The sequence below is a fragment of the Nilaparvata lugens genome, chromosome 3, assembly GCF_014356525.2.
Source record: "Nilaparvata lugens isolate BPH chromosome 3, ASM1435652v1, whole genome shotgun sequence".
NCBI lineage: Eukaryota > Metazoa > Arthropoda > Insecta > Hemiptera > Delphacidae > Nilaparvata > Nilaparvata lugens.
In genome coordinates, this window is record NC_052506.1 from 60597755 (window position 1) to 60611438 (window position 13684).

General features: G+C 31.6%; 1 protein-coding gene across 2 annotated transcripts in view; it reads right to left on the minus strand.

The window, feature by feature from the left end:
* Positions 1 to 304: 304 nt before the first annotated feature.
* Positions 305 to 13684, minus strand: part of LOC111054510 (E3 ubiquitin-protein ligase TRAIP) — a 30629-nt gene continuing 17249 nt past the window's right edge. For both annotated transcript variants that reach the window (XM_022341554.2, XM_022341553.2), the window contains exons 4-7: positions 13095 to 13196; positions 5153 to 5287; positions 2202 to 2316; positions 305 to 1188 (exon numbers count right to left, since the gene is read on the minus strand). In XM_022341554.2, coding sequence (XP_022197246.1) covers positions 640 to 1188; positions 2202 to 2316; positions 5153 to 5287; positions 13095 to 13196 — 901 coding nt within the window. In that variant the 3' untranslated portion in view covers positions 305 to 639. The remainder of the gene's footprint in view (positions 1189 to 2201; positions 2317 to 5152; positions 5288 to 13094; positions 13197 to 13684) is intronic.

The following is a 13684-nucleotide window of genomic DNA, read 5'->3' on the forward strand; positions in this document are numbered from 1 at the left end:
TTCTCTACAGCCATAATGCAAATAATATTTTGTTTTGTAGATTTCAAATTGTTACAGAAAACGGTATCTCATAATTTTGATAAATTTGTGGTTGTGATAACTTTCAATAATTTTATTAGTTTTGTTCTCTTACTAGTAATTTAATTGCACTGAATACGAGTTGAGCATGTAAATTAGATAGGGAAAAGAGGACAAAAACTTTTGTTTTGGTTGCAGCAGAGTCGTCTATGAATCAACTGTAAAAACACCCTCAAGTTAGTGAAGGACACAGTAGGTAACTTGAGTCTAGAATGAAAAAAAAACATTTAACAAATTATGAAATTTAATAGTAAATTATTGACACATTAAAAAATTTAGAGAATATATTGTATAGTGTCGACTGAACAAAACATTTTCAACTAATGATTTAATTTTCACTTTGGAACATCATAAGCAGGAGAATTCCTTGAACAATTCCATCAATTCACGCGTTTAATACTATCAATTAATACTTCGATGAATATAATGTTAAATGAGACAAGTAAAAAACATAAGAAATTGGAGAATCGACTAGTTGAATTTATATCGCCAATAAGAAACGAAAACATAACTTAAAAATACATTTGTTTTGAGCGAGGCTTGATGAAAGTGCAAGAAAAGTCACGTGAGATCGATTGAGTTTGATTGTTTGCTTGCTTGGCGGCTCGACTGTGATGACGGCGATAAAAGCTGTACTGTATCTAAGATCTCATCAATATCTGAGAATGTATGATTGGCACGCCGTTCGGATGGTGGAGTATCGAGATCAATGGAATCCATGAGAGATTCAAATCTAGAGGTTGATGGGCTGCTGGCGCGGCGTCTCGAACCTTCTGCTGTCATTTTGACTGAATCGAAGAACATGGCGGCGATTTCCGATGTGGCTGTGGAGGCTTTTTGCACGTCTCTTATAGCAGACACAGCACTAGGACAAAGCTTCTTCTTCAACTTCTTGCCGACTTTGGATGGCGCCGCCGCTGAGTATTTTCGGGGATGGAAGTTGTCACTGCCTGACGCCGATGATGCAGGAAACGACTGTTTGAGTGCGCCTCGGAAGCTATGCTGGATTTTATGGTTTGGTTGCAGAGCGCTCGACCTGGACGTGTGTGCGAAGACCGGCTTGTTGTAGGACACCTCGGTCTCTTCTTTTTGTTCCCTCCTCTCATCATCCTTTGATAACATAATATGAACTGTCATTATATTGACATCACCAGTCCCAACATGGTTTTGTAATGGGTACCAATGGTATTTCAACACCATCCACATAGCCTATAGTTCACGAACGTTAATTTGTAAAGTTTGCTTAATAAAGCAAACCTTTCAGTTTTGTTTGGCCAAGAAAAAACCTATAGGCCTACTCTGAATAAAACAAGTTGATACTTGAAAAATTATGCAATTATGTGTTGCCAAACTAAGCAAAATTCTAATCTTTCCATGCGGGCTTTCATAATACTGAATATATTTAACTTGTCAGCACAGTCGATTCAGAGTTGTAATTTTATATATTCAGTACAGCTAGCATGACAATATAAAAATATAGCACAATTTGGCTAAACGGATTTTTTGTCCAAGTCTCAACTTGTTTTATTCAGAGTATAGATTGTTTTTCAAGTCTACAAAGAATACACGCTTTGTATTCTTCATTATCAAATCGTGTTATCTTCATAGCTAAATCCAAACAGATTTGGAACTATTCTTATCAACATTCTTCAGAAATATACCCAGTTGTTATCAAACCTACTGTTTTCAAACTGGTGAAAATTTACTCTTAATGTTTTGAATCCATATCTGTCCAAGTAAGATGATACTGTACTGTAGTATCTAAAAATATTATTCCTTTGGTTTTTAAGACTACATACCTCGAAGGGAATTGAATATCTACATTTAAATATTATCAAGAAACTTTAAAACATTTTTTAATTAATTAATTCTGTTTACTTAAATAAGAACATTGCAAGACTTGAAAAATACAGATATTAAACTAAATTAAGAAACTAAAACAGAGAAGAATGGAGAAAAACTTACACAAATAATAACAGAAATCAATCATTAATAGCAAAACTAGCACTCAAGAAATAATTTGGAAGATACCTAAAAATCTATCAATGAATTCAAAGAACATTAATTTTATACTTGGTCATTGTAATTCGGTAAATGTATTCTTAAATTTGCTTAATACTTACACTGATTTCGAATAGCTGCTCTTCTTCATCATTGTGAGTATCAACTTTGTCAATACTCATTTTTTTCGCAGGATTCCTGTTTCCAGTGTAAATTGAAGCTATAGTCTTCAGTCCTCTGAAAATAATCGATGAATAAATTTCATGTTATTTTGATCAAAAGCCTATTATATTAAGCGATCAATTTCTGTATATATTTTCATATCTGGTTATCTGATTATTTTTATATCTGGATATTTATTTGGTTAATTATGTTTAACGGATCTCGAAAACGGCTCTAACGATTTTCACGAAATTTAGTAGGAAATAGTAGGTTTGTGATATAAAAATTCGATTGCACTAGGTCTCATCCCTGGAAAACTCGCTGAAGGACATTAAAAGGATAATTCATCCTTGGAGGAACAGATGATAATTTTGTCGTCTGTCGATAACAGAAGATGCGTGTGCCTGTGTGGGAGATCAGCTGTGTAATCAATCAGCTTACCGTATCTCGCGAGAAATATTATCTAGAAATTTTAATAGACTCTATCAAAATGATCTGTTTTTTGACATGAAATGGTTTATAATTCTAAATTAGAGTATATCATAATATTCAAAGTTAATAATTATTTTACACTTTTAAGTGATTAGTGAGTGTTATTTTGTTATTCAATTTGGCTTGTAAACAATCTAAATTAGAACTTTCCTGTTTTTAAATATTTTGACTGAAAATTGGACCAGAATTCTAGTGTATGACACATAACCTATTTTTTGGACCATTTATAATGTATAAATCAAAATTCGGGGAAGAAACAGTTTGGGGCTGTGCCTGTTAGTCCTTCCCCAATCATTTTGAAGAATTGTGTTCTGTTTATCAATAAATAAATAACGAGCAAATCTCGGTGCCCCGATATTTTTATTGAACGAGCATAGTGAGTTCTCAGTTTGGTTCAGATTCGCCGATTTTTCGACGACACGACTCTCACAATTTCCTCTGATTGGCTGAGAATCAGCTTTCAATTCTCGGTGAGTATGAAAACGGCCATTCTTGGAACCTTTAAACGTTCCAATATCAGTTTCAATGTCCGCGTTCGGTTCAGTGAGATGAGAATACTCTTTTCATGAGTTCTATATCTATTTCTTCATATTAAGAAATCCGTCACTGAACCGAGAAAAAGACCAAGAATAAGTTGCCAGTTCGGTAAGTTCTCCAGCCCATTTGTTTTAATATTGTTTGAATAAATTACAATTGCTCAACTTATAACTTATTTCGACATATTGTTAACTGCATATTATTTTGAATCTCATGAACTATGATGTTCTATCGTATATTTCATCAGTCATGTAGTCCAGTCACGAGGTAGTGAGGGAAGTTTGGGGAATTAAATCAATATAAGCTGAATTTTTCGTACAATGATTCTGGAGTATTGGACAGCATAACTAATCAAAAAAGTAGACTTTCAATCTCTGGAGCTTTTTACATTGTGGCCTCAAAACCTCGGATTATTGGTTATTTTACAGTTTTTTTTTACAATTTTAATCAAGTCGAGCCATCAGATATCACACTCTTGCCTTTTTCAGATATAAAATGAAATTATTCGGAACTCTCTATCTTCATTGAGGGTTGAGTTACAATTTTTCAAAAACGAGTCACTATTGGGAAAATCTAAATTTAGAGGAATTTCCGTTTAAATCGAAGATATATCTTCCGATTTCCGCTATTCAAATCCCTCTGGGCGTGATTTTGTCCTCTACAACCTTAGAGAGAGATTTCAGGTACACCTGATAACAAATTTTCTAGCATTTGACCTGTTGGTTTCCATGAAACCACCTGTTGGTGAGGTTATTGGACATTGAAAAAGTACGAATTATGATACACTATTTTTAAGATTTTGAAACGAGTAAAAACTTTTATCTGAAATATTTTTTCGAAAAACGCAAGCGTAAACTTTTGTTCTACAAAATTTAAAATTATGAGATTGAAATTTTATCACTTTTTAACTTCGTATAAAAATAGATTCCCAAGTTATACGATACAATTTTATTGGACATTGATTCCAAAACTATTTTTCCTTGAAGGGATGAAATCAAATTTGGTTTGATACTTTGATTGGGAGTCACGAGATACTTGCTTTATGTAATCCTTGCAGTTTCGAACTTTTAAGTAGTGCAGGGGGGAAGCAAGCCCACGAACTATGATGATTTTGTGATTCCAGGCTATGCAAAATGTATAATAACACTGCAAAAATTCAGATTTCCCTCAAGTTACGCAAAACCCTTTTTTGTCTTAATTGACACAAGGTAAATATTGAATAATTATTATTTTTCGATATGGATGTTGATTATTAAATCATTCTTATGATTGATAAAGTTTAAAAACTTCAACATTTACTTGATATGAAATACCGAAATCTAGTGAAGACTGTAGAGAATTTCCTCCTCTTTCCATCCCAATAAAAGATTCTATTCATACGATTACCATTAAAATGTCAATCCAAATAAAATAATACTAATTTCACTATTCTATTTTTTTACGATTCTACTGTTAATCAACAGTCAAAGCGTTCTCTAAAAAATAGAGACTTATACATGATAGGAACATGCATTTGGTCTCAAAATATAGAGAAGTTCAGATAAAGTTTGAAAACTTCAACATTTATGAGAAATCTTGAAAACAGAGTAATCTAGCTATGCTATCTTTTCTCTATGATGATAGTTAATGTGGGGGGGGGGGGGTTGACACATGGTCAATGTAAACTGTTGATGGTTTTGAAATAATTTCAACAATTTTTTAGTAATTTTCTGTAAAAAATGTGGAAATGCAATCAAGGCTAGTCAGAAATTGGGAGCAAAGACAAATGCTTACAACGTAATGAGAAAAATTAAGTTATGATATTTTTATATTATTTGATAACATTACTAATTTATGCAATAGAATTATGTTCAAGTTGTTGTGAAGATTGGCCAAAACTCACTTGTTCTCTAGGTTCATCACTCTCCTTTCCTCGTAAAGTGATGACAATTTCAATTCCAGGTCAAGGCGTTTTCTTTTTTGAATGTTCAATTCAGCCTGAACATTCTTGTGCTCATTCAAAAGAGTTTTTATCCTCCTGGAAACAAATTTATAAAGAAGTTGCCTTAGTAGTTTGTAAATTTAATGAATTAACACAAACGACTGGATAACATGAAAAAGTGTGTCAATAGTTGATAATGTAATTTTGCACATAGTATAGAACAAATATTCCATATTAGAAATAGTACTATGATTCGTAGACCCTCAACCATTATAATATACAGGGTATCTACAAACTCCCTACCAATACTCTAGAGTCTAGGGCATTGTTCCTGGGTAAAAAACATATCTAAATATCATATTTAAACTGTCCGGAAGTCTTCAGTTATTCACACAGCAGCCATTTTGCTTTTTTCATTTATTATTTTTTTCCAAATAATGATTGAACATACGAAATTGAAACTTTGCACAATCATTTATGAAAACTAGACAAAGCTACAAAAATTTATGATAATTTTTCAAATTCATAAAACAAAATGGCGGCCATTTAGAATTTTGTTTCTTACATAACTTAGAAACCGTTGGTTTTACAAAAAAAAACAAGAATAACTTTTTTTAGTAAATCTTATCACCTATCAGATTGGACCAATATTAACTGAGATATGGCAGCCTTAGTCATGGGTGACCACTGGTTTGTTGCAGTGCAAACCAAGTCATGCTAATAGAGTCGCCTCAATGATGCAATAATCTCTATTTGCATTGTATGTTGATTGTAAGCGATTTTAGGTCATTTCAAACAATAAAATAACGTTACATAACCCTCTTAAGGTGGGTCACCAACCATTAAAGCTGCCATAATCTCAGTTGATATTGGTCCAATCTTAAAAAATTCTGGTACCAATCGATAGGCAATTAAATTTACTAAAAAAAGTCATTTTTGTAAAGTTTTTGTAAAACCATCGGTTTCTGAGTTATTTAAAAAACAAAATTTTAAATGGCCGCCATTTTGTTTTATAAATATTTGAAACTATCATATTTTTTGTAGATTTGTCTAGTTGTTATAAATGATTGTGCAAAGTTTCAATTTTTTATATTCAACCATTATTAAGAAAAAAAGTGATAAAAGCAAATGGCCACTGTGAGTAACTGACGACTTCCGGACAATTTAAATATGATATTTAGATATTATTTTTACCCAGGAACAATGCCCTAAAGTATTGGTAGGGAGTTCGTAAACACCCAGTAGATTAGATATAGCAGAAGAAGATAAAGATAAGAGAGGAATCAGAAGATAGAAGATAAAGTTGAATACACTTTATCTATGGCCGCACTCAAGCAAAGGATAACAAACTGGATGCTTGATGAATTGAAAACTTGATGAACTGAAAACATGAAGTACTGAATACAAAAATTTCTCTAACTGGAAATAGGCTTAGGCTATAAACATCCTCGGTAAATTAAGAATCTTCAAGCAAAATCACAAGTTAATCAGTTCAGACGTGATGATGCGTCGTTCGTGTATTTCCTATCCTGTTCATGACTGTATAAGCCAATAATTTATTTTCTTTATACTATGCCGTGCTACCAATTTTTCCTTAAACGGTTGGAATAGCATATAACACCTATCACACTAAGGAAAGTTGTCGGCTCCAATAAAATAGATACTTGATAAACTGTGAATGGATCTATCGCCTACGAATGAGAAATCCAGTCTTCAGAGCAAATCAACTTATAATCTTCAGATGAAAATTTTGGCAAAAACACAGAATTATAAAACGAACAATAACTTATAAGCTTAATGATTTCAGAGTTATTACGAACTAAAAAAATACTTATCTAGTTTACAGTTGAAACACAGTGGCTATTGGCTTTACTATACAAACAGCAAATTATGCACAAAAATTTATATAAACTTCAATCTAAAACATTAATAAATTCATTTAAACAGACAATAACTCAGAGCACAAAATTATACAAGCAACAGCCAGCCATTAGTTTCAGAAGAACAAGAACAGGAAAAGCAAAGTTGAAAGTCACCAAACCAACGCCCTCTTCAATATCGATCTTCACAGACACGTCATCAAAAAATTATAACTTATAAGTTTAGAATTCACATTCTACATCTGTTCTCAATAAAACTTTATTTTGAAAAAGTTATTTTAAATTTTTTATACATATTCTATTCAAATAAACGATTTATTTAGTAATTTGTTAACCCTACCTCGGTGACATTATGGAACAAAGCAACAAACATTTACGATAATAAATTCTCCATCAAAAGTTTATCCGTCTATTGATAACTCTGACATTTACTATAAAGTTCCATAAATCTCGAATTGAAGATTCGATTTAAATGTGAGAAGAAAAATGTAATATTACAAATACCCCCCTCTTGACATAAAAAAAATTTTACTGTTTGAAAAATTTAAAGAAAAAATTTACATTGACCCTAATGAAAATTGTTGAAATTTAAATTCGAGAACAGTAACAATTTTTTCTAGAAAAACATTACATGTCATCCAAAAATATTGAAAATTATTATAAAAATTCATCAATAGCGTTTGTTATATGTTTCCAAACAATATCTCGAAATATAGAATATCAATATTACTTTTGATTTAGCTTTATAATTTAAAGAAAAATATCTCAACAGAAAGTTTAATATGTAAAGAATAGTTTTTTGAAATTGCACATAAATTTAATAGATAGAAAAATTTAATTTTTATTGCATAAAAAAAAATTTAGTATGTTGAATAAAAAATTTATTATTATTATTATTATTATTTTTTTTTTAAATGAATTGATGAATTGTTACATTTAATTTTCACATAAAATTTCAATAAATCAAAAAATGTTCATTTCTTTCACTATTGACGCGGTTGATTTTATTGATGCACATTTTTTGAAAACAGTCCGTTAAGGCACTCAGTATGATTTTCAGTTAAGTGTGACTCCAATGTGATGACGTTAAGTGTTGGGCTGATCTGGATGCACGTAGTGTTGGGCTGATACTTGTAGTCGACTGCTGCATACCAAACTCGATACAGGTGACATCTCAGTTAGCATTGCTTCATGTTTGTAGTAGACGGCTGCATTCCAAACTTGATACCGGTGACATCTCAGTTAGCATTGCTTCATGTTTGTAGTAGACGGCTGCATTCCAAATTCAATACAGAGTCACATAAATTTTGTATCATATTTGTAATTATACAATGTACATTTCAGGCTTGAAATGACAATGTAATTTGTTTTTTGGAAAAGAGATAGACGCTGCATACAGGATTAATTTAGGTGAGGATTAATTTAGGTAAGGTTTGGTTTTTTGATGTTTTCAGCTTTCAAGGTTTAGAGTTCTGCATACAGGAATAATTTAGGAGAGGATTTTTTGAATCAATTCTTTCATGATACTGTGACTGTTCTTCTGAATTCAAAGTTGTGAATGTGAACATGGATGGCAATTACCTCCAGGTAATGCAGTAGTGTTGAAGTTTGAGATACAGAGTCAGCAATAAGCATTGGCATTGCTATTGGCGTATGCTTTGGTGTCGGCTGTGGCATCGGCGTTGATATTGGCATTGGCGCAGATTTTGGCATTGGCGAAGCTATTGGCATTGGCGTTGATTTTGGTGTTGGCATCAGCATTGGCGCAGGCATTTGCGTAGCTATTGGCATTGGTGCAGCATTGGCGCAGATTTTGGCATTGGTGCCGGCATTGACGTAGCTATTGGCATTGGCGCAGGCATCGGCATTGATTTTTGTTGTTGGCATCAGCATTGGCGCAGATTTTTTGGCATTGGCGTAGCTATTGGCTTTGGCGCAGGCATCGGCGTTGACATCAGCACAGGCATCGGCGTAGATTTTGGCGTAGTTATTGGCGTTGGCGCAGGCATTGGCGTAGCTATTGGCATTGATTTTTTGTTGTTGGCATTGGCGCAGATTTTGGCATTTTGGCGTAGTTATTAGTGTTGGCGCAGGCATTGGCATTGATTTTTGTTGTTGGCATTGGCGCAGATTTTGGCTTTGGCGCAGGCATCGGCGTTGACATCAGCACAGGCATCGGCGTAGATTTTGGCGTAGTTATTGGTGTAGGCCGCAGCGTTGATTTTGGCGTAGATATGTCACACTAGTTCGAAAATCACCCAAATGTTCTTAACACTCTTCATGGCGTTCACTTGTTACTGATTTCGAGATTCACATGATAACTATTTCAATGTTAATGTCTGTGCTGTACCTGTTATCTTAAAATGCTTATAAACTAAAAAGAAAAACTTTGATTAGGCTATCAATACAATCTAATACACATAAAAATTATTTTAAGTATCTATGAAATTGAAATTTGTTAACATCTTATTATACAGTCAGCAATACATAAATTGTGAAATATGGACATATCAATGATAAATTTAAAAAAAATTCATTTATTCACTGTTCAAATATCAACATTTTAATCCATTCTTCAAAATAGAAATAGAATTTCATAACACCCTGTATCATTATCAAAATTGTAAAAAACAAACATCATAACAACACAACAAAAATTTAATTTCAATACATATTTCAATAATTTCAGACATTTGGTCTTCTATTCAATCATTTCATAATATATCGGCATTTCATTATTATTTAATATAACATTTCATTTATAGCATGTTCATTTCACATTTATGATTTATCATTCAGGGTTTCAAAATTATTTAGTTTTAATTTTGTTCAAAAATTGTATAAAAAGCAAATTATCTAATATTGTTAATCATCGTTTGTTGGATACTACAGTTTATTTCGACTCTTCAATGTTCTAAACACAAACTACATTTCATGACAAAACTTTACTATCAAACATTAAACAAGAAACCATTCAAAACATCAATAATATTCTGCTTCAAAGGCAAACAATATTCATAAGTAATCATCGTTTTGCATCTATGGCAATCAACATTATTAATCATTATTTTTTTTGCATCTATGGCAATCAACATAAGTAATCAACACAAAAAATATTATCTCATTACTGCCTCTCTAAGTCATAACCTCTGTTATTCCTTCTTTAGGCAATAATGGGTTTCCATCTCAAAAAACAATCACATACCAGCAAAATTCTAATCAACAAACCCCACTAAAAATTCTACATACACTCCAGCATCCATTTCAAACGATAATCAATCATATCAAAATTTATAGAACAAACAGTTTTAAATTAAAAAAAAATATCAATTACAAAACACTTTAGAAAAATTTTAGCCTTTAACTCATTTCAATTGATAATATAACACAACGTTTTAAATTAAATCAATTATTTTTTAAAATAATTTAAAATTTAAAGACTGTATAATAAGTATAAACATTTCAAGATTATGATACAAAGATGATCAAGATGAAATACTGGGTAAATAAGTTCCCTAAAAAATACAAACAAGAGAAAAAGAAAACTGGGTAAATAAATTCCCTAAAACAATATACACAAAATTGATACACTTCACATAAGTGATACATGATGAAAAAATATGTCACAAGCACACAATTCTTTACACAACAATGGATAGATTTTAGAAAAGTTAAGTTTTATCAACAAATAAAGATTAGGAAAATAAGCTACTATTTTAACTTCTAAAATTATTTCAGAAAAAATACAAATTTAAATGACTATGGACAAGATTGGTTAAGATATGCTTCATAGAAGAAATTTACTGAATATTACACAAAGACAGGAAAGAATCGAAAATTGAAAAGATTAAGGGCCAAGAAAATAGGCTACAGGAAAGAAAAAAGACACAATTATGGACTCTTACCATACACTGTGTAGCGATTATGCTATTCTGAATCCCGGCATAACACAGGATTCCTAATCATTGTGTGTTGGGGAATACCCTTTCATCATGTGATTCATTGTCATCATCTTGTAAATAAGCAACTTGAAACAACCTTTGAATACTAACACATCAATGGAAACTTTGTGTTTTGTTTTCTTCAATAGCATAATTTTATTCATGGGTTCATTAGTTTCAACCAAGCAGTTTTGCCTACAAAAGTTTGTCATGTTCACTTGAGAATGCATTGCATACACCTTTTCAATTCTCAGTTGAAAGTTTAACTCATCAACTTGACTCAAAGCAAGATTCATTTTGTTTACATTTTTCCTAACCTCTACAGAAACCTGTCTCATGTAATCATTCACTTTGTTCATAGTTTTCCTAACCTTCAATGTAGCAATATTACTTTCATGATAGTTGACTTTCAATGAAGACAACTCCCTACCTACTTCTTTATTCAATTCTACTGTCTCACTATGGTTGACTTTTTCAACCACAGTAACTAGGCCTACATTGTCAAAAACTTGAATGAGCTGATCTTGTATCTTAACACTACTATTATCATGCTTCAATTTGTTTTCATCTTTCAATGTTTCATGTGCATTTTTCAATAGAAGGTTTATACTAACCTGCTCTAGTCTAATGCTAGTACATTCTTGCTTCATATCATCAAACCTAGCATTTTGATTTTTAAACATTTGGTCTAACTTAGCATTTTGCTTATCAAATTTAGCATTTTGCTCATCAAACCTAGCATCTAGCTTATCAAACCTTTGTGTTAAGAACTCTATAAGATTTATATCATTTTTAATGTTTGCCATTTTGTAATATGCACTGATTCATTAAAACTTGATCTCTCTTGAACCGACTTCCCACTCAGCAACAAACCATTCATAACCTATCAAGATATCTATCTACTAATAATTTCTATAACCAGGGATTTCATGGTGTACCATTTGGGACATATTTATTTTGTAATTCTGTCCCACCACAGGGGTAACATTTGCCGTGCTACCAATTTTTCCTTAAACGGTTGGAATAGCATATAACACCTATCACACTAAGGAAAGTTGTCGGCTCCAATAAAATAGATACTTGATAAACTGTGAATGGATCTATCGCCTACGAATGAGAAATCCAGTCTTCAGAGCAAATCAACTTATAATCTTCAGATGAAAATTTTGGCAAAAACACAGAATTATAAAACGAACAATAACTTATAAGCTTAATGATTTCAGAGTTATTACGAACTAAAAAAATACTTATCTAGTTTACAGTTGAAACACAGTGGCTATTGGCTTTACTATACAAACAGCAAATTATGCACAAAAATTTATATAAACTTCAATCTAAAACATTAATAAATTCATTTAAACAGACAATAACTCAGAGCACAAAATTATACAAGCAACAGCCAGCCATTAGTTTCAGAAGAACAAGAACAGGAAAAGCAAAGTTGAAAGTCACCAAACCAACGCCCTCTTCAATATCGATCTTCACAGACACGTCATCAAAAAATTATAACTTATAAGTTTAGAATTCACATTCTACATCTGTTCTCAATAAAACTTTATTTTGAAAAAGTTATTTTAAATTTTTTATACATATTCTATTCAAATAAACGATTTATTTAGTAATTTGTTAACCCTACCTCGGTGACATTATGGAACAAAGCAACAAACATTTACGATAATAAATTCTCCATCAAAAGTTTATCCGTCTATTGATAACTCTGACATTTACTATAAAGTTCCATAAATCTCGAATTGAAGATTCGATTTAAATGTGAGAAGAAAAATGTAATATTACAACTACTATAAAAATCATGTGAAAATAATGTAAATGAGTAAATCAGTAATATAATACTATAATTAGTACTTATAGTACTATAATTTGTGTGGATATGAGTGACAAGAAAGCCTTTGACTTCACCTGTATCCGAATAATGAATCAAATCATTCGTTATGAAAGAGGAAGAAGATTTGAATGCAATTGAATTGTAACTTGTAATGAAGTTTAACATCTTTGATTTAGTGCTTATGAACTAAGTAACAATTGAAGAAAGAATATACTGAAATTATAAAATAAACTACTTACTTCTTAAAAAAGGTGATGCACTGTCTCAAATTGGGATAAGCGTCAGCATCTTCGAGAGCTTCATCAACCTCTGCATCAGAGCCATGAATTATATCCTTGATTCTATAATAGATAAGTAACAATTAGACTTTTATCAATATCAAAATTGTCAATGACAAAAAATAAGTAAGTTTGAAAAATAGCCATGCACGTTTCAACAACAGTCCACCTATCAAATGCAATGCCGCCTACCAGACCACATACAAAAAGAATATTTGCGGCGGCTCAAAAATAATCGAATTACAGCAGGTATTGCAGTTAGCAATAAGCTGTAGCAGTAAAATGTTGTCCCAAATTGGGAAAAATAAAATTTGTCCCAAATGTATATTGATTGTGCCAGGAAACGTGTTTGACTACCTTGCATTACATTTGATTTATGCTATATTGGCGCCTCATTGGGCAATATGAATAAAGTTGAGCATTTGCTTTTACTTCTAAAATATAGAGCATTTGCTTCATTTTCTATGAATAAACGTGAGCAAAACCTTTTGCTCATGCTCATCAAAAAAAAAAAAAAAAAAAAAAAAAAAAAAAAAAATAATAGTATGAGT